The 19,686-nt window shown below is 45.1% G+C and overlaps 1 protein-coding gene across 1 annotated transcript in view; it reads left to right on the forward strand.

The window, feature by feature from the left end:
* Nucleotides 1-3,168, forward strand: part of WDFY1 (WD repeat and FYVE domain containing 1) — a 32,659-nt gene extending 29,491 nt beyond the window's left edge. The window contains exons 10-12 of the mRNA XM_087819563.1: nucleotides 626-756; nucleotides 2,104-2,212; nucleotides 2,725-3,168. Coding sequence (XP_087675689.1) covers nucleotides 626-756; nucleotides 2,104-2,212; nucleotides 2,725-2,784 — 300 coding nt within the window. The 3' untranslated portion in view covers nucleotides 2,785-3,168. The remainder of the gene's footprint in view (nucleotides 1-625; nucleotides 757-2,103; nucleotides 2,213-2,724) is intronic.
* Nucleotides 3,169-19,686: the final 16,518 nt, after the last annotated feature.

Below are 19,686 nucleotides of genomic sequence, written 5' to 3' on the forward strand. Positions count from 1 at the left end.
TCAACAGCAGACTTGAAGGCAGCCTCTCACTCAGTTTTAATATGAATATGTGCAAGTAAATAACCAAAAGAATGTTGGTCTTATCCATCTTGTTACTGCTTCTGCCGCTGTGAAGGGCTGGCCTAGAGTTTGTGTGGTAATAAGCTTCCTTTGATTTTACTTACATTTTGTAGTGTTCTTGAAGCTTATTTCCAGAGTCACAATTTGAAAGATTAAAAGAAACAAAAAAACATCTGATTATGGATGCTGATTTCTTAATGAGGGCATGTTACATTTAAAACCTTATTTCCTAGCTTTCCTTTGACACAGGAATAGATTTTCCTTCCCTAAATCTCTGGTCATTTGGGCTCCTAAGTGAACTTCAACTTGGTTTTAATGTTTGTCGACATCATGACAATACGAATGAACAAAAAGCAGTATTTGACCGATACAGTAAGGTTTTTTGGAAATCCTTGTCAAATACTGAGATTGGCTACCTTTTGCGCTTTAATTGCTACACGAACTTGGGATGATTATAATTCAAGGCACGTCTTCCCCACTCCCGTCCATTCCCCTGCTCTGGAGGGAAAGCCCGGGCGTTGCAGCGAACGTTAAACTCTCTTTCCTCCTTCCCCGGGCCCTGAAGCACCACTGCAGGAAATGCGGCCAGGCCGTCTGCGGGAAGTGCAGCAGCAAGCGCTCAAGCTACCCCGTCATGGGCTTCGAGTTCCAGGTCCGCATGTGTGACTCCTGCTACGAGTCCATCAGAGAGGAGGAGTGAGTGTCTGCGTGTCTCTGTCTCACTGTGCGTCTGAGCTGGGGAGTGACATGGGGGTACTTCTGCCCACCTGTTTGCATCTCCCCAGTTTCATAAACGATTTCCAAAGAGAGGATCCCATGCTAGCTTTACGACATAGGACAGATTTCTCCCAAACACCGTGAGGAATGATGTTGCTAGGACCAGCCCAGCCATCGAGTGGACATTCTTGGGCCCCTGTGTCATGCAGGGTGCTGTGCGGATCCAGGCCCTGTGCACACCGATTCAGTAGCTGAGCTGGTTCTCTTCAAAAGCATCTGAAGCTCTTAACCTGTGCTCACATGTGCACAGGAATTTAATTACTGGGAAAACTCTAGAGACCAATGTTTTTCCCACCAAGATCTGACCTAGCAGTCTGTTCTTAAATGACTGTTTGTGTTAAGACATTTCTCTCTGTCCCCCATTTGGTCCTGACTCAGGCAGATCCACTAAGGCAGAACCATCATTTTCTTTCCCTTGCCTTTGCATCATCTTTGAAAGCAGCAGATAGGCAAACGTTGGCAGAGGCCCAAGTTGGAAAGCTAGTGGGCACCGCTGGTGTGGGTCGGTGAGCTCATGGTGGAGGCTGGGCTGTGGGCTTCAGGGCAGAGCGCTGCTCCCTGGGCGCCAGAGAGGGCTGGGAGCCTGCCGCCTTCTCGTGAGTGTGGCCCATACTGTGTGATCTCATGCGAGGCAGTTTCTCTTCTGCACGAAAGGTTCTTGTTTTTATGTCTAGGAATATGTGACCTTTCCACTAAAAAAACAAAAAAACAATTTGGGGAACTTTATAAATCTTTTCTAAAACAGTCTTACAGTTTATCATGCTTTCTCACCCTTCAATTATAAAGTTAGTTTTCCAAACTGTAGCCATGTTTTTTGGGAGGAAATTTTAACACTATTATTATAAGTATATTTGACCCTTGAACAACGTGGGGGTTTGGGGTGCTGAACCCCTGGCAATTGAAAATCCACAAATAACTTTTGACTCCCCCAGAACCTAACAACTCATAGCCTACCATTGACCAGAAGCCTTACTAATAACATAAATGGTTGTTTAACACATATTTTGCACATTGTAAGTATTATATATTGTATTCTTACAGTAAAGTAAGCTAAAGCAAAGAAAATGCTATTAAGAAAATTATAGGTAAGAGAAAATACATTTATAGTACTGTACGTGTTTATTGAAAAAATGTGCATATTAGTGGACCCGCGTAGTCACACGTGTTGTTCTGGGGCAACTGTATTACCATTATGTTGCTAAGAAGATGTTTCCCTTGGCCCTGGGTACAGTCAGTGAGTTCTAATCAGTCTCCTTTCTCTGTTAGTCGGACTTCTCTAGCAACCTTCCATGAAGGAAAACATAACATCTCCCACATGTCCATGGATGTTGCCAGGGGACTGATGGTGACCTGTGGGACTGACCGCGTTGTAAAGGTAACCTGCTTAATTGTCCCAATTAGCATCTCAGCTGATCCCTTGGCCAATCCCTTGCTCTAGTCATTCCTTCCAGGCTAATGTTTCTTTCATCCCGGGCAGAAGACTTCTAGTTATAAGAAATAGCCACACTTTTTTTTTTTTTCTTTCATTAATTCCCACTAACACAGAAACTGAAAGTAACTGTCTTATACTTAGTACCACTTTTGAGTTGTGAAACTATGACATACATTACTTCATAATTAAAAAACATGGGCTTTTTCCCATGGACTTTCTTGGAATAAAATTAAATTATAGTAGAACATCCTTACGCCGTCCTTTTCAGGTGTCTAGATCCTGCGTCAGCTTCCCTTACGCTCAGCGTGTCATCACTGCGTGACCCCGAGGCGGCGTGGCAGTGGGAGGAAGTGGGGGAGCGAGGCCTTGGCCCCTCTCCAGCCCCCGCTTTCGTGCCCGCGCTGGCGCTCGGCGGCCCAGGTGACCGGCTGCCCGCGGGCTCTCCTTTCTTGCAGGTGTGGGACATGACGCCCGTGGTGGGCTGCAGCCTGGCGACGGGCTTCTCTCCACACTGACCCGGGAGCTGGCGAGCTCTGCGCTTCCCAGCGGCGGCCGGACCAACGCCGCCCTCCCTGTGGCGCCATGGTCCCCGGCACGTGGACGCACAGTAGCCACTTAAACACAGATCAACACTTTCCAAAAGAAAAAAATGTAAAGGTGTTTTTTGGGGCATTTGTGGACCTACTGTGGGGACAAATGGGGAAAAGTCTCATCTATAGTGGTTCCAGGAGCAATGGAATTCCTCCATCGAAACTTCCTCGCAAACGGTGGGCTGGCGTGGCCGAGATTAATCCAGCCAGTGGGAGTCTTAGAGGAAAACACTGAACTAAAGAGTTAAGGCCTAGAATGTTCCTACAGCAGCCGCGAGCACACATGCTTCCCCTCGACCTGCTGGGCCCCCTGGGGCTCGGCTGTGGGACGGGGAGGGCCTCGGGGGTGCAGGAGGAACTTAGGGTCCCGGAGCGTCCTGCTCCTGCGCGGGCAGGACGTGGCCGTGCTTTGTGGGCCTGACAGACCTGCTCAAGGCTCCGTTCTCTCCGGCGACGTTGTCTGCACCTAGTGCTTGACTCCCCACGTGTTCCTCCTGCCCGTCAGCAAGCCCTGGGCGATCCTCCTGGTGGCTGTGAGAGGCTTGTGAAATTTCTCTGTTAACCGAGGCGGTCCACGATCTTCCCTCCCCCCACGTGCTCCGAGGACACATGCCCTTACCACAGGAGTCACACAAGCCGCCTGATTGTCTGTCATTGCAGTTAGTGACGACCGATGGAAAACCCAGCTACCAGCACTCGTGTGGTGGGGAATGATCACTGTTCCCTGGGACAGCCTGCGCAGTCCTCCCAACGGACACATTCTGTTTCTAGATCCAAGAGGAGCCCCCGTGATATTGGAGCAATTCAATATATGCCTCAGACAAGAACTCCAAGGCTTTTTAAACAATGTTGACTTGTAGTTGTAACTAATATTATTAAATATTTCATAGGAGGAAGCTGGGAACCCAGAGCAGTAATGGTTAACCAGGTCCTGCACAGTAATTCCCAACTTATACATTGCTTTCCTAACAACTGGCAAAAATCTATTGTATCAAATGGTGTTTGAAAGGGTTTTGGCCAACTTAGTACTAGGATGGGGTAAGAGGTTGGGTAGGGAAGCCAACTTTTAATATTCAGATATTTATCATTTGTTTTTAACAATAATACATGTATGTTACTTTAGGACTATGGAAGTGAATGGAGAGAGGCCTACTTTTTTTTAAGGGTAAATTTAAAAATAGCAACAGTGTTTTTGTTAGTCCTACTGAGGGATATTGGTAGACTCACTACTGTGTTACTGTGTTGGGATCATATCAAGACCACATGTCATTCTGTGTAATACAACTAAGGGACTCAATCTTTTTTTAACAGCAGCTAAGAGGTACCGTAACGGTTGATAGGCAGTAAAACTGAAATGTCTTCATGGCCGAGGGACACAAATACTAAGGGAAGGGAAGGAGCTCAGGCACCTCCTGTTGAACCATCTGCATTGAACGTTGACTTCAGAAATAAGACTGAAGGGTGTGTTTGTCCTTGTAATTTTTGTATTATATCACCTGAAAAAAATGTTTCCTTTAAAAAACTTTTCCTAGGCTTTCTGCACAATGTACATTACTAATACATTCTGGAAGGAAAACAGAGCAATGTTAACTTTTCCATGGCACGGTTGACGTGGGTTCAGTCGAGGTTCAGCCCACACAAAGGTGCTATCCTGGGGAGTCTGTGAAGTCCGAGAAGGAAAGTCGAACACGACCGATTCCTTCACAATGAAGAGTGCTGAACTGGGGTTTTGTAAAATGTTTTATTCTGTAAAATGTGGTTTTCTAATGTCTGTGTTAGACTGAACAGATCATCTGCCGGAGAATATGCCACAGCTTTCAGATTTCTCTTTATTTTAAAATACTTTGAATGAAGACCTCAGTGCTCCATAGAGACTGTGAGGTGGTGATAGCGCCTTCTAAGGGGTTAAGCTAATTAAATCAAGGAGGAAATGCATATTTCTGGAAGAATTGGAGTGTGGCATCAGAAAAGGAAAGACGATGTTTCCATATAGTTTCTCTCCACCAGAGCCTGTTAGCATTTTTCTGTGTGAAAACGTACATGGCAGCCTCGTCTCCTCTGTCACACCCTAAGTAGCAAATGGGGTCATATTTTCTCCAGAGGTGGGAAAAAATTATCTTTTCCATTTTACTCACTGGGCCCAAAAGGAAAGTACAGCTAGGCTTATAGTTCTTGCCTTCCTTTGACTCTGTTACTCTTAAGTGGGTCATTTAAGATAGTTCATCAAGTAACATTTACCGGTTTCTCCATTCCTGAATACTCGCGCTCATTTGTACAAACAGGAGTACTGAATGTTAGAGAAGATCCTTATGTTTAGCTCTAGAATATAGAGGATAAGAAAATGCCAATTCTTCATTTTAAACATGTTTTTAAATTGCCCTTTATTAGTGCAAGTGACGGAAATGCCCCTATCACATTAGGTGGAAACATCATGCATTTCATTGTATATCTCTGTTCGCCATCCCCTCGTCCAGTCCTGCTCCTAGCAGATCTGAGCAAAACATGTTTCTCTAGACGGTGTCACTGTTTTCTCCCTGTAAAGAATTCAGGTTGTTAGTGTCCACATCTTTAAACTGTTGAAACTGCCCTAAGTATGTAATAAACTCCATAGTGGCTCACACCCAAGGAGCTATTTTCTAAAATCGGTTTTCTTTAAATTACTTTCTACTTCCGTTACTGGATCTGGTGTCCCTTAAAATATAAGAAACCAGTTACTATTAATGACAAAACATCTGCTCATTATAAATGCGAGGTTTAACAAATGAGTAATACATGCTATATTTATTAATTACAAGCAGATTACAAATGCCTACTCTATTTTCTGCAGCTGATTATACAGTGAACTCTTTGAGTAAGTTGAAGTTTAACTGTGCGACACATTTGTATTAGAATATATGATTTAAAGTGTTTTTCTCTGTAGCCTTTTTTGACTGGGGAGGCAGGGCAAGGAGTGTTAGTACATTTTGTCCCTGTACTAGCTGTGTTTCTATAAGATGCTGTGCCCTGCGGCTCCCAGAGAGCTAAAAAACTCTGTCCTTTGCTCCTGTTTGTGGGTTCTGTTTTTTGGGGGGGGGGGGGCGGGGGTTGAGAAAATGTGTACAATAAAATACCCCTTGCTTGTTACTCTGTTGCTTAATTTAGCTCTTGTTACATTTGTTCTGGACACAGGGCAGTGAGGGCAGCTACCGTGTGTGTAGCGCCCCCTGTGTGCTGCGTGCTGCACCTGTCAACGCTTCAGCCAGCCCTTCATTATTGTCCCCGGTTTACAGATGAGAAAACCAAGAAGGTTCTGTCTGTCTGTCTGTCTGACGTGAAAGCACATGCCTTCCTCATACCACCTGCCTTAATGTGCTAGTGCGCAGCGAGTGTGTCACGGGGGGAGGGGGCGGTGGTGTCTCTCTTGGAGTTTGTGAAACCCTGCGGTCAGGTGGCTCAGCATGTCCAGGCTCTGGGTGCACTGAGCTGTGAAGAGACACCAGATCTGTGCCCCGTCCCCCCCTCACAGCTGTTTTGTCAGTAAACACGGTGGTTCTGACCTAGGAGAAGTGATTCCTTGGCCTAACTGGTAAGAGGTTGGTTTGGAAACCGAATGGCAGTGTACTACGCTATTAAAGAGATGTAGCTTTATTTTCTCTCAACCTCAAAATAATGTTTATTATAATAAAAAGAAAAGCACAATAAAAAGACAATACCAAAAAAATATTTAAAGGATTTTTTAAAAAATCTTTAGTCCTGCTACCCAGAGAAAACAGTTAAACTTACGCTGTGTTTCCTTCCAGTGTCTTTCTAAATGCATGTATACATGTGCAACACAGGCTCATAGGATATATTTTTAATGGGGCCATGCTTTTCCCCCACTTCATACGTTATGGATAGCTTGCCTTGCCAGAAAACAGAGCTCCACTTAGCACCTGTAGCTCTGCACTGTGGCAGGGGACAGTGGCTCTGCTGTGCACTAACTGGGATCACCAGTCTCCCACTCTTTGCGGGTAGGTCAGGCCAGGTGACTTGCTTTAGCCGGTGGAGTACACGCAGAAGCATTTATTGTGGGTGAGAGATTCAGCCACGGCGGTCACGGAAGCACCCGGTGAAGTAGGACACTGACCCATCCCATGGAACCCAGCTTCCCTGGACCTGCAGTGGAATTTGCATCAGGAAAAAATAAATCTTTGTTGTGTTAGTCCACTGAGGTAGGGGGGTGTGTGTGTTACCCACAGCATAATCTAGCCTGGACAGCAGTAATCCGTTGTTCGATTATGTGGCTAAACCATCATCAGTTTCACAAATCCCATGTTGAAATTAGATTATATGTTTCTAGGATATTTATAGTTTTAATTAAAACACTACGTAAGAGTACTAAACTCAGCATTCTTGTATGTTCATCTTCGCTCAATTATTTTCTTAGGATAAGTTCTTAGAAGTTGGGATTGCTAGGTCAAAGAATACGCATATTGTGTAAGTTTTTTTAATTCTTACTGCTAATATCTTCACACCATTGCCAACAACTGAATTTGTTCCTTTGAATAGGTGATGAAGAGGCATATCTCAGTGCCTTATTTTATGGAATTCCTGTTTATTAATTTACAATGAGAGTTTTACCTGCCGAGCAGACCCCAGTCAGTTTCTGAGGGACCGTCTAGAGAAAAGCCAAGTCGTCCCTCGAAGGCTGTTTCAAGGAGGCAGAGGAAGAGAGGTGGGCTGGGTGACGCCGAGGCCTGATGTCCCCTCGCCGGGGTGCTTGAGGTCAGCTGGTCTTGTGTCACTTGCAAAGTGGAAACACCCCAGCGGGTTCTCGTTTCTGGCCTTCCCCTTTAGTGCCACCTAGTTGCCACCCGTTTGTGAAGACATCCTGGGCGGGTAAGGCAGGCCCCTGAGTCTCGGCGTCCTTCCCCGCCTCAGCCCGCGGCTCCCTGACCACACGTCGGCCTCTCGCTCAGTCCTCTCGCCACACATGCGGACCGTGTCTTACGAAGCGCATTCATGTTGATCCATGGGTCTCTCATGAAAGCTGAGCAGCACATGCTGGGACCACCTTCTTGAGTTCAGTCTCATCATTTGAAGTATAGAAATGGAGCCTAAGGGAGAACTTCCCAGGTCAGACCCCAATGGGAAGCCGAAGATTCAAACTCAGGTCCGTCTGACCTCAAAGCCCATGTTCCTTCTTCTAGTTCCCATCTGGTATCTCCATATTTGAAGAAATTTTGGATCCTGAATTTGACATTCTGGAGAAAGATAAAGTCATAGGAATTTCCTTATACCATTAGCAATGGCAATATGACAGATTTTCCTGCACCCTAGAGTTTAAGATCAAGAGAGGGGCCTTAGAACTCGATTTTGTTTTTTTCCTGGGGTCAGGAACCAATGGTGGCACTGATAGGTGACTTTTATGGTGATATAACTCCAATCATTTGTTTCCCATGCATTCTAAAGAGCAGTGATCCTTAATCCGTACTTTAGGATACTCTACTATTTTTAAGTCATTTTGGAACTGTTACAAAAATTTTATTAGAAAGTGAATTTTTATCTCAACTAGGTTAATGTTAATGCACAGTAAAGAATATAGAGTCATCCCAAAATCAAGCTAATGAATTTGAAATAACTTAAGAAATCACTCTTCTAAAGTATGGCTGTTATAAATGTCCCTCTCAACAGTAAAGATTTTTTAAAAAATAGGTGTAGATAATTCTGAATAAAATTTTTAAAAAGTATGGCTGTTAAACCTATAACACTCCTAAGAGACTGTTACTTAAAGTTACCTGTGTAACAGGGATTGTCATCTATTCCTATAACATTTAAGAATAGCCAATAGCCTATAGACTCTACCATGAAAATCAAGCCCAACTAGTCACAAAACAGTCACATGATTTTAATATTTCAGAATTACAGGTATCATTCCCTTATTAAATAAGTATAACATTAAGTTTTGATAAGAGAATGGGAAACAACCAGATATCTCAATAGCTGTGAATTCTTTCAGTTAATCCTGTGATGACAAAATTTGCCTGATGGCAGTTTGTTGAATTCACGATACTTTAAGTCACAGAAAGGAAAACTGTATTTGAACAATTGCAAGTTTATTCAAACCATTCTTCTGGACCCACCACATGCTTTGACTCCCATCAAGAGAGTTGACAACGTGCATGGTAATAGCCAGCTCTGGCTCCAGCCTGGTGCTCTGACAGGCAGGGACCAGCCTCTACGTCTGTGTCCTCAGTGCCCATCACACGAGATCTGCTGAATCCTTAAAGGCTTTATTAGCACTTAGATTCTCTAAGTATTTTCTGTGCTTCAGCTATTAACAGATTGGAGCACACACCTTGGCATGGTCTCCCCACCCTTTGACAATGTCACATTAGGCTGAGTATGCAAAAAAGGTGTGTGATGTGCACTTCATTAAGCTGTTACCTGGAGTTAGAGGAACTATTGGGGAGCAACTTCTATAAATAAGTAGGCACATCTGGTTGAATTGACCCCGTGCGGCACAAAAAGGGGAAGAAAGGGAGAGGGAAAGCATGTGGTCAAACCGAAATTGGTTCATTTCTGGACTTGCTTATGTAAAAATAATTTTTTACACAAGTAATTTGGGACTTTATTTCCAAGTTATTACTGTACTTTTGTATTTCTTGTGTTTTATGGTCAGATGTGACCTCTGATAACTTTTGCTTCAGGAGTCACATCTGTGAAATCCTTCGAATGAATCCCATGTTGCAGCTGTGTGCTGAGAACATAGGCGAGCTTGCAGACACAAACCCGGTGCAAGCCCATCGGCCCTGCCTTCACCTGCATCCCAGAACACTTCTCACCATTCGACTGCAGTTAGCCATGGTCCAGCCCGCCCTCAACTGGATTGCTCTAGTGGCCTCCTGACCAGTCCCCCTGATCCTGTCCCTGTCCCATCAGCTGGATCTCAACACCCTTGTTAAAACACAACTCCGATCATGCCATTCCTGTACACGAAACCCTCACAGCTGCCAACCCCGTGGAAGACCAAGTTCTAGAGACAGGTTGCAGAGGATAAGTACACAAGGGACATGAGATGTTTCTTGTTTTCCTCAAACATCAACCACTGGTTCCGGGTGTCTGATCATCGTGAGACTTACTTTAAGACAAGTCCACTTTGGGGGCTATGCTGGTTTTGAACTGTTTCTGCAAATTCTTACACTGCCTTCTTGAGGGGTGGGATTTGTTTTCTCCCCCTGAGTCTGGGCCAACCTTACTGACTCACTACTAGACTATGGCAGAAGTGAGGAGTGACACTGCAACCTCAGGTTAGACCGGAAAATGCCGTGCCCCTTCCACCTGTTTGTCCATGGGGTTCCAGCTGCCGCTGAGCCCAGCGCAGCTGAGCTGAGGCCCCAGCTGACAGCCAGCATTAACCGCCAGCTGTAGACATGCACCGTCTTGGGTGTCCAGCCCGGCTGAGCTCGCAGATGGCTACACATCCAGGCGACAAGTGGCGGCAGTGGCAGGAGGGCTGCCCATGGGAGTCTTCCGAGTCCCTGACACCCCAAAAATGTGAACAAAATAAAATGGTGGTTGTAAGTGACTAAGTTGTGGAGTGGCTTGTTACCCAGCAACAGTAGCTTGAGGAGTGGGCCCCTGGACCCTTCATTCCTCATCTGGGGGCCACAGCAGAGCACCCCAGCCCCACCCCAAGCAGGAGGAGTAATGTGGACACAAGGCATTGGTGCAGAGGAGCTGCTTCGGGAACAAGTGGCGTCACTGTCCCGGGAGGGTGCTCAGAGCCCGTAGCCAATGGTCATGGTCTCCTTGCCTTTCTTCCGACTTCCTCCACCTTCCTGCCCCCACCTCCCCTCCAAAGTTCTCTTAGGTTTTCCTTGTGACCACACTGAATTTGGTTTTGAACTAACCCAGTCCGGAGGAAGCATATTTAGATTTTTATGTTGGCCGTATTCTAAGACAATGAATTTCTTCAGTGTTTTGCTCACTATGGAAATACAAGTTATGTCCCAAGACTAGAGCAGGGAGAGTTCTGAACTAGGGAACTTTCCGTTTTACAAGCACTGAAACATAGCCGTGTACCACATGTGACGTGTGTTATTTAATATATATGTGTGTTTTTATTGATTCTGGCTCTTACTAGAAAACCCTCCCCTATAGACAGGTTAAAGAGGAATTTAGGTATGTTTTCTTCTAGTACTTCGATGGTTTCTCTCTCTCCCTCTCTGCTTTCTGTCTCATTTCTCTCTCCCTCCTTCCCTCCCTTCTCCCTCCCTCCTTTCTTCCCTCCCTCCCTTCCCTTTTTTTTTTTTTTTTTCTCCATTTCCCACCTGATTCCTGTGGAGTTTACTCTCATATGTGGTATGAACTATGAACCTAATTTTATCTTTTCCCAAAAGGTAAATCTGTTCTAACACCATTTATTGAAAAAGCCTGTCTGCCTCAGTGGACAGTCCAGCTTTGTCACAAAGTTCCACATGTACCTGGTTCCAGTCCTAGACTTAATATGCCATTCCACTGGTCCGTCTGCTCCTGTGACGGGTCTGTGCTGCTTCAGTTGTAAAGACTTTATAGTACATGTTAGTGTCTAACAGGGCTAGTCCCATGCATGCTTATTTTTTCCATAGGAGCTTTATTTCTACTTGTCTAACTCTGTAAGCAATGTCTTGGTATTTTTATTGGGAGAACTGACTAATTTATAATGTTGAGTAATCCCATGCAAGACAGAGAATGTTTTCTTTGGTCCAAATCAACTCTGTGCCTTTCAGGAAAATTTTGGTTTTCCTCTAAGGTATTGCATGTTTCATGTTAAATTTATTCCCAAGTTGTTGGGGTTTTTTGGGGTGTTTTTTTTTGTGTTTTTTTTTTAGTTGATATGGTTAATAGGAGTTTCTCTACTATTCTTTTACCAATGAATGTGTATATAAAGGTTATTGATTTTTGTCTTTTGAATTTATCTTGCTTTTGGGCTGAATTCTTTATTGTTTGAGTGCTTTTTAAATAATTTTGTGTTTCCCTTTCTCTCAAAAACATTTTGGTTTTCATAAAACCTGTACATCAGTGACATAGTTATAATGAATTATTTGAAGATTTTTTTCTGCCACGTTTCAACTACAACTTGTGAAAGTGGAAAATTAAGAAATGTACATTTTGACATGGTATTATCTCAAATCTTCATACTTAATTATGGTAAAAAATTTCAAAGTCCTAATTATGCAACAAAGTTTATTTTGTGGCTAGTATCCGGCAGTGTGAGGTGTACTTCTTTCGCATGGTTTCTTACAAATTTTTTTAGAAAAACTTTAACCATTGTTTACAAATATTATGCAGATTATATTTGTGGGAATTTGAACCATTTAAAACTTTAGTAATGTATTGGGTAGAGGGTAGGCAGAAACCTTCATAATATTTTTAAGATTTCCAAAAGGCAGTGGGCAAAGGTAGTTAAAAATACATCTAACGTTTTATGTGTTAAAATGTATTAACTAAGGATAGTACACAATTAAGCATCTAATTGTGTTGAAAATGCAATTGCACATTTAGGAAAATCTCCCTGGTTCTGAAGTTGTTTCTATGCTCCTGTAATCATTTCCATGGATCTTTAGTCTCCCCATTTAAACTATTTATCTACATCCTAATGAAGGCAGTGGAAACTTCTAATTAAGTGCATAGTGCTGGATTTATTTACACCGATTGCCCAAGCCTCCAAACCCAGTCACAGGAAGATCCAGGGGAGCAGTTATATCTCAGAAAATAAAATACAATTTCAGGATTTATCTCAGTGTTTGCACTTAGTGTCCAGAAATCAAATATTGAAAGGAACATAAAAGGAAGTGTGTGCTTTCATTATCCATCTCTTGACTATAGATTCCATTTCCTTCCTTGTGTCTCAAAATTTTTCATGTGTATGATTTGTATAAAACACTGAAAAAATATTTTTCTCTGGAAAAGGGCACACCCTTTCTTGTGTCAGACCGCTGGGATAGGCTGGGTCCATTTTACTTGATTTTGGGGAGTCGGTTCTTTCTGGAACTTCTGTTATTGAAATATAGAACATCTTGGGCCACTCCTCTAGTTTTGCTATATTTCCCCCTGTGTTTCCATCTTTTTGTCATTGGTTCTACTTTCTGGAAGATTCCCTCAATTTTTATCTTAAAACTTTCTATTAAATATTTTATTTTGCTAACATGCACTGGTGTGCTTATTGTTTTCTAATCACAGTGCTAAATTCTTTATCTGGGTTATTTGATCCTTTGAAGAACTATTTCTACTTTGCAAATGAAGAAATGGTCCTCAAATTCCAGTCTTTCTGCTTCCAAAACACATCCTCTTATTCCCGGCGCCAACGGTGATTCTGGAATCCCAGAGAAGGCCAAGGAAGTGCTAACGAACACATCAAGGCCGCGTCCCCCAGCTGAGCATGGACTCCGACCCAGGCTTGGCTGCCTTTGAATTCCAGTGCTGCTGCTCACCTGCTCTGCCAACACCTGCGAGTTGGGCAAACATTCTGGGCACTTTTGCTTTCATTACCTGTAAGGTGAGTACAAATAATGTCAGGTATGTAAATACTAAGTAGCTAGCCTGGTATCCCTCCATCTAGAAATGGTGTTGATGAAGTGGAGACGGGACCTGCTTTGGAAAAGTGGATGGAGAAGACCAGAGCACCGTGTGGGACATGCCCCTCGACGCACAGCTCACTTTTGGGTGCAGAGTTGAGGTGTGTAGCCCATCCCATCCTGAGTTCCTGGGTCGCAGCCTAAAAAGAACATAGGGTGCTTTCACAAAAGGCCAACAATGAGCGGTGCCACGAAGGTTCTCTGGCCAGCCCCTAGGGGGCTTGTTACCAGTTAAAGAAGGAACCGACCAAGTCTGAGCGAGCAGAATTGGGGCTGTGGGTGAGGCCCACTCTTCAAAAGTGGCCAAGAGTGCTATGCAGACATGGAAAAGCCCTCAGGGGTCCGAGATAGAGCTGCTAGCCAAGAATCATGGTTCAGAATGGCACGGAAGGTGCTAGAAGAGTCTGGAGCCCAGGAATGTGTCTCAGTGAGATCTTAAAGTGGTTTTATTTTGACTCATTAAAACATTCCTTCAGCAATGATTCATTCAACAAGTGTGCATTGAGCACCTGCTCTGCAGCCGCTGTGGGGGTGGGGGCATTAGAGGGTGGCCACCTGGATGGAATCCCCCTTAGGAGCTGTGTGGTCTCGGACCAGTCACTGCTCTTCCAACCTTGCTCTCCCTGCCTTACAGATACTAATTATAAGGAAATCTAATGCCAGATTTCTTTATCCGTAAGGTGACCTCCAACAAGTGTACTGAAGTTTAAGACGTTAATACATATAGAGTGTCTTAAGCACTGCCTGCCATGTACTCAATGCCCAGCAAATTTGAACTATTTTGATGTGCCAGAGTGGGCCAGAAGTCAGAAATTCAAGGACTAGTAAGTCTCAAGGCTCAGAGGCCCCTGAGGCCCCGCAGGTATCCTTGTCAAGGCAAAGATAGTGTCAGCAGAGCCCAGGCCTGTTCCCAGTCCTGCTGGATGAGCTGGTGTAGGAAAGCCCAAGTTGCACCCCACGGTTTCGTGCCTGAATCTTTCTCCTCTGGTTCCTGATCAGCCTTTGCTACTAATGCATTTTCTTTGGGGGACAGAGACCACAGTGTGATGGAAGCTACACCAGCCTGAGAGCCAAGCTTGGGGAAGTGTCATCGGCTTAGATAAGTTGCAATGGTGACTCTGTCCAGCCTGTGAAGTTGGGTGGGGATTTTGAAAGTTACATGTTTAAAGTAGCTGAGAACTGACTAAGAGAGCACTGAATCCAATCTTCTACCTCTTCCATGACCTTGAGACCTGGTAAGGGTCAGGGGCTGGACCACCCAAGTCAAAGGCAAGGCAACGGCAAGACTAGAACACGGATCTCCAATTCTCATCACAGGCTTCTGGGATTTTAGAACTGAAAAGACCCCCGTGCGGTACACAGTCCAAACTTCTATTTTTACAGATGACAACACGAAGGCTTGGGGGTTGAAAGGCAGTTCACTACTGGCCCTACTTCTTAGTTCCACTTAATTTGAGCTGATGGTCTCATTTATTAAGTTGTACTTGGAAAGGTGACCAAGTGAAGTTCATAAGAATGGGCCTAATGCATAAAGAATGTTTCCCCACTTAACACCTTGAGTTTTCTTTAGATAGGGAGAGAGGAGGTTCAGACTGGTAGCTATTCCTCCAAATGAACACAGGGGGTCACCATGGCCATGCATTGTCCTCAAGTTAGCTGTCTTCTGGTCTTTGAAAGCCTTACGACACCAAACCCGCACAAGACTGTTAGCATCGAGTCTTCAAGCCCAGCAGGGAGAGACGGGTATTTACTGCTCTAGGAGCTTTATTTTACCAAAATCAAACACCTTAGCTAACATTCAGGCTCTCATTTTGCCTGGAGGTGTCAATTCGATGTCAGAGAACTATCCAAGCAAATGTTTAATGATTACAAAATGGGAGAAATGAAAAAATGGAGTATTCACAATAATCACATCCAAGAAAAATATTTTTCCGTGTTGCATAGAGGGGCTCAGGTAAGCAAAAACCTCCAGTGCCGAGCCTGAGATAGGTGATGTCATTTTAAAAAGGATTGAGAGAGGGGAGTGTGGAGCCAGCATTCTGTTCATGATTCTTTAATCGTGGGAACCAATAAGATGTGGGTGCCGTTTTGCACAGAAGGCTAAATAAACGAAGTTCTCTTGAAAAATAAAATCCCAGGATTTTAGCAGAGCCCACAAAGCCTGCCTCACTCGAGACCAAGATCTTGGACTGTTCTGCTCCCTCCGATGCTCCAGCCCCACCTGCCTTCACTCCGTCCCTCCAAGCACCCGCCTGTCCTCTCCCGTCCCCGTCACCTGGCTGCTTTCCCTTCGGCCTGCAGGTTAGTGTCCCTTCCTGGGTCTTCTCCTTTATTCCCCTTTGACATAGCTTCCCACTGTTCTCTCTCACTGACCCCTGGTTTTGGCCATCACAGAACTCATCCAATTACAATTTCCAATGACTGTTTTGGTTAGTGCTGGTTTACTGCACACTAAATGATAAACTTACCTAGGGCAGTCCTATCTGTTTCAATGTATGTGCACCCAGAACAGTGCCCAGCACACAGTAGGTGCTTAATACAGAACTGCCAAGTGTGTGGTACCTGTGAATAGGGAAAGTGGCTCTGGAGTCTTCATAAGCTGTGAGCTCTCTAATCGTTGATGTTAAAAGCCGAGGGATATGTGCCCTAGCTTTGGGGTTCTCTAGCTAGGGAGCAATCTGGGAGAGCTTCTTATTAGGCAGCTTTGGGGCTGATCCAAATTGAAAAATAACTGACTATGGGGCCTGTGGAAAGTACGTGGTTGCCCGGAGCAGAGAGGGAGAACTCAGAACCCAAACTCTGCTACTGGTCTTGGGGAAGGAGCAGTCTGGGCCAGAGCTTTGTTTTTGCCCAAGAAAGAGGCTCACAGACTTTAGTATCAAAGAACGGTTAACCTTTATTAAGTGCTTACTGTGTACCAGGCACCATGCGAAACAGTTTACAGGCATTATGATTGTGGTTAATTCTCACAGCAAAACTATGAATTGCATAGTAATATTATCTCCATTTATAGATGAGAAAACTGAGGCACAGAGACGTTGCACAATCAATCAAGGCTGCAGAGCTAAGCAGTGGCAAGGCCGGGACTGAAATCAAAGCCTGTGGGAGACTCTGAGCACACGGCTGCCTCCCTCCAAGCCCTGGAGCAGCTCTCCCGAGTCAGCATTTCTCCGGGCAGGGCTGGGCACCGTATCTCCAGCCTGTTCCCTCAGTGGTTCCCTGCACACCAAGGCTGGAAGTCCACTGGCTCCAGTGAGGGGGCCAGAGTTCTCGTGGCTTCCTGTGTCCTCGCCAGGACGCTTCTCCTAGGTGCTTGAGTTTGCCCTTAAATCAGTGGGGCCCCAACAGTGCTTGAGTTTGCCCTTAAATCAGTGGGGCCCCGACAGTGCTTGAGTTCGCCCTTAAATCAGTGGGGCCCCGACAGTGCTTGAGTTTGCCCTTAAATCAGTGGGGCCCCGACAGTGCTTGAGTTCGCCCTTAAATCAGTGGGGCCCCGACAGTGCTTGAGTTTGCCCTTAAATCAGTGGGGCCCCGATGGTGTCCAGGGTGGTGGCTCCATACCTCAGGCTAGAGGAAGAAGTGTGAGCTCTGAGTGCAGGACAGGGGACCTGTCAGACTCTTACTCACAAATGCTGAAGGGTTTGGCTAGAATTAATACAGCCCAGGGCCTTGGGAATGGAGAGGACCAGAATAATGGAAAACTCAGTCTGGGTAGAGCCTGCTGGTGGCTGTGAGATGGCTGCAGTGAAAAGATGATGGGCCCGCCGGGCGTGGCTCTGCAGTTGAGCGTCGACCTAGGATCCAGGTGATCGGGGTTCGATTCCCAGTCAGGGCACAGGCCCGGGTTGCGGGCTCGTTCAGTGACTTTCTCATCATTGATGTTTCTGTCTCTCTCTCTCCCTCTCCTTTCCTTTCTCTGAAATCAATAAAAATATATTTAAAAAAAAAAGATGACGGACCTGGGAGCCAAGGTTGCCCAGCGCTGAATCCCCGCCCTGCGTTTTGCTAGTGAGCGCCGACCCTAACAAGCTGATTAACTATTGTGAGTCTCGGTTCCCCCCTATAACGACGGGTGATGACTCACAAAGGACATCGGGAGCAATCTCAGTGCTTTCTCAGATGTGGGAGTGGGGAGAAAACAAGTGAGAAACGAGTGTGGCCGGAGAGGAAACAGTGACTAGAGAGGACACGACAGTGGTTTAAGGAAATAGCCCGTTGTAGTCACTACGTGTGCTGTCGGGTGGGGACTAGGCTTACCGGGGCGATCCCTTCGTCAGGCATATAAATGTCTGACCACTATGTTGTTTGTACACCAGAAACTAATGTAATGTATGTCAACTGTAACTGAAAAAATTTTTAAAATATACTAAGCCATATAATTGTAGAAAAAAATAAAAAAGAAAGTAGACAAAGAAGCGTGAGCCTGCGCAGAAAACCCACCGCTGCATGAATTCCTTCCTGGCACTGTGCGGCCTCGCCCAACTCTTAAAATACCAGATCAAAAGAGCAGAATGTGCTCCTTAAAGATAAGATTAACAGCCAGTATTTATCACCCTAACACTGTTTTTAGAATACTGACCCATCCCAGAAAAAAAGCCAACATGTAATGGTATTTATGACGGCATAATGTCATAAGGACAGAAATTAGAAGGCAAAGGACCTGATGGATCTCTTTCCATGGAAGAAGGGAAAAATATTGGCTCACAAATTCCTGCATGTAGGAGACAGCTTGCTGACATTCCCTCAGGCGACAATTAATCTCTGCCTTTGCAGATCCAGCAAACAAGCATATGCATTCCCGTTGCTCACCCTAAAGAACCTGGAGGCCCTGTGATCGTCCAAATCCTGCTGTGTGTGCAGATTACTGTTCTGCCTGTTTCTTGAGTTTCATGTGAAACTCGAGTGGGGCGTGCACTGCTGGGGACCAGTTTACGAAACCACGAAGCTACCATGCCATCCTGATGGCTCAGCTCATCTCTCTCCATTGCTTTGAAACATGCTTTTAAGAAGGCACCTTTTGACATGCTTTGGAATAGTATTTTGGTCATTGAGTATACAAGGCAGCTTTTTTTTATTATTCTCCATTCAAATATTTGTGGAGCAGCTAGGGAGATAAAACGTGGTCAAAGAAGTGAGGTCAATGCTTAAGGAGCTAGAAACCAAAGTATAAGGGTCACTGAGTCACATTGGTCAAAAGAAAATACTGCAGGAGGTCAAGCTTTTTTAAAAAGTTAATACAAATTAAAATTATTACTAGTAGTGGTAACAACAATAATTATCGAATACTGACTTTTTAATCCTGCTGGTGTCTTTAGGAGGTGTGGATGAAAACCAGTTCTATGGAAAGTAACCTCACAGGGTGACCTGACCATAAATTCCTAACTGGGCAGGTCATGGTGGGCACTCGCACCCCAGGCACATAACTTTTTAGTGAAATGTCTATCTTTGCCTTAAGCAAGTCCTGTCCATTGTTTCTGAGCATCTAGGTTAACACACCTTGGAAATGCCTCTTTTCAGACCCCTCCTCGAACGTATGACCACCCTCAGGAGAACACAGAATCTTAACCCAACCCCTGCCTGGCTTTCTCCCACCTTCACATAATCGTTTTTAGGTTCCCTCCTTCATTCCAAATGCATAAAGAAGCTGTAATCTGGAAGCATTTATCTACGGAGATAAACACCTGTCCTCCTGTAAGACAATCCCAGCACTCAGCACAGGGTCCACGGAGCCACATTACCCAGGGCAGGGGTCACTCTCAACCCCTCCGCTGTCCCAGCTCCCTGGAGGGCCAGATGGTTCTGATTGTTCTCCATCCCCCGCCCAGATTTTGAATCATTGGTCTTGCGGTTCAGTCTCTTGCCCAACATGTACATTTATCTGTTGACTCTGCACTTGTGCTCAGCCTATATGTGGCCACAGGATTACATGAGGAGCGGAGCTAAAAGCTGCAAAATTAAAGGTGGCTGCTTATCAGGAGCACCTGGGCTAACAATTCTCTAGTTGATGTTGAAATTTAAGAACCAACCACGGAGCTCCATAGAAAGCTGACAGCGTCGGACACCAATGTGGCATCCAGCTTCAGACCGAACGGAAGGCCTCTCAAGTAGGAAGGTGTCTCTTCCTCCCCAGCTATACATCTGGCCCCCAAACATCACAGCTATGTCTCGGGAGATTGATCAGTGTCACCACTGAGTATGTCGAGCAGCCACAAGATCTTCCTGGAGGGCGGCAGTTGTGTGAGTGCCCAGA

The sequence above is a fragment of the Miniopterus natalensis genome, chromosome 8 (genome assembly GCF_054644295.1).
Source record: "Miniopterus natalensis isolate mMinNat1 chromosome 8, mMinNat1.hap1, whole genome shotgun sequence".
Classification (NCBI taxonomy): domain Eukaryota; kingdom Metazoa; phylum Chordata; class Mammalia; order Chiroptera; family Miniopteridae; genus Miniopterus; species Miniopterus natalensis.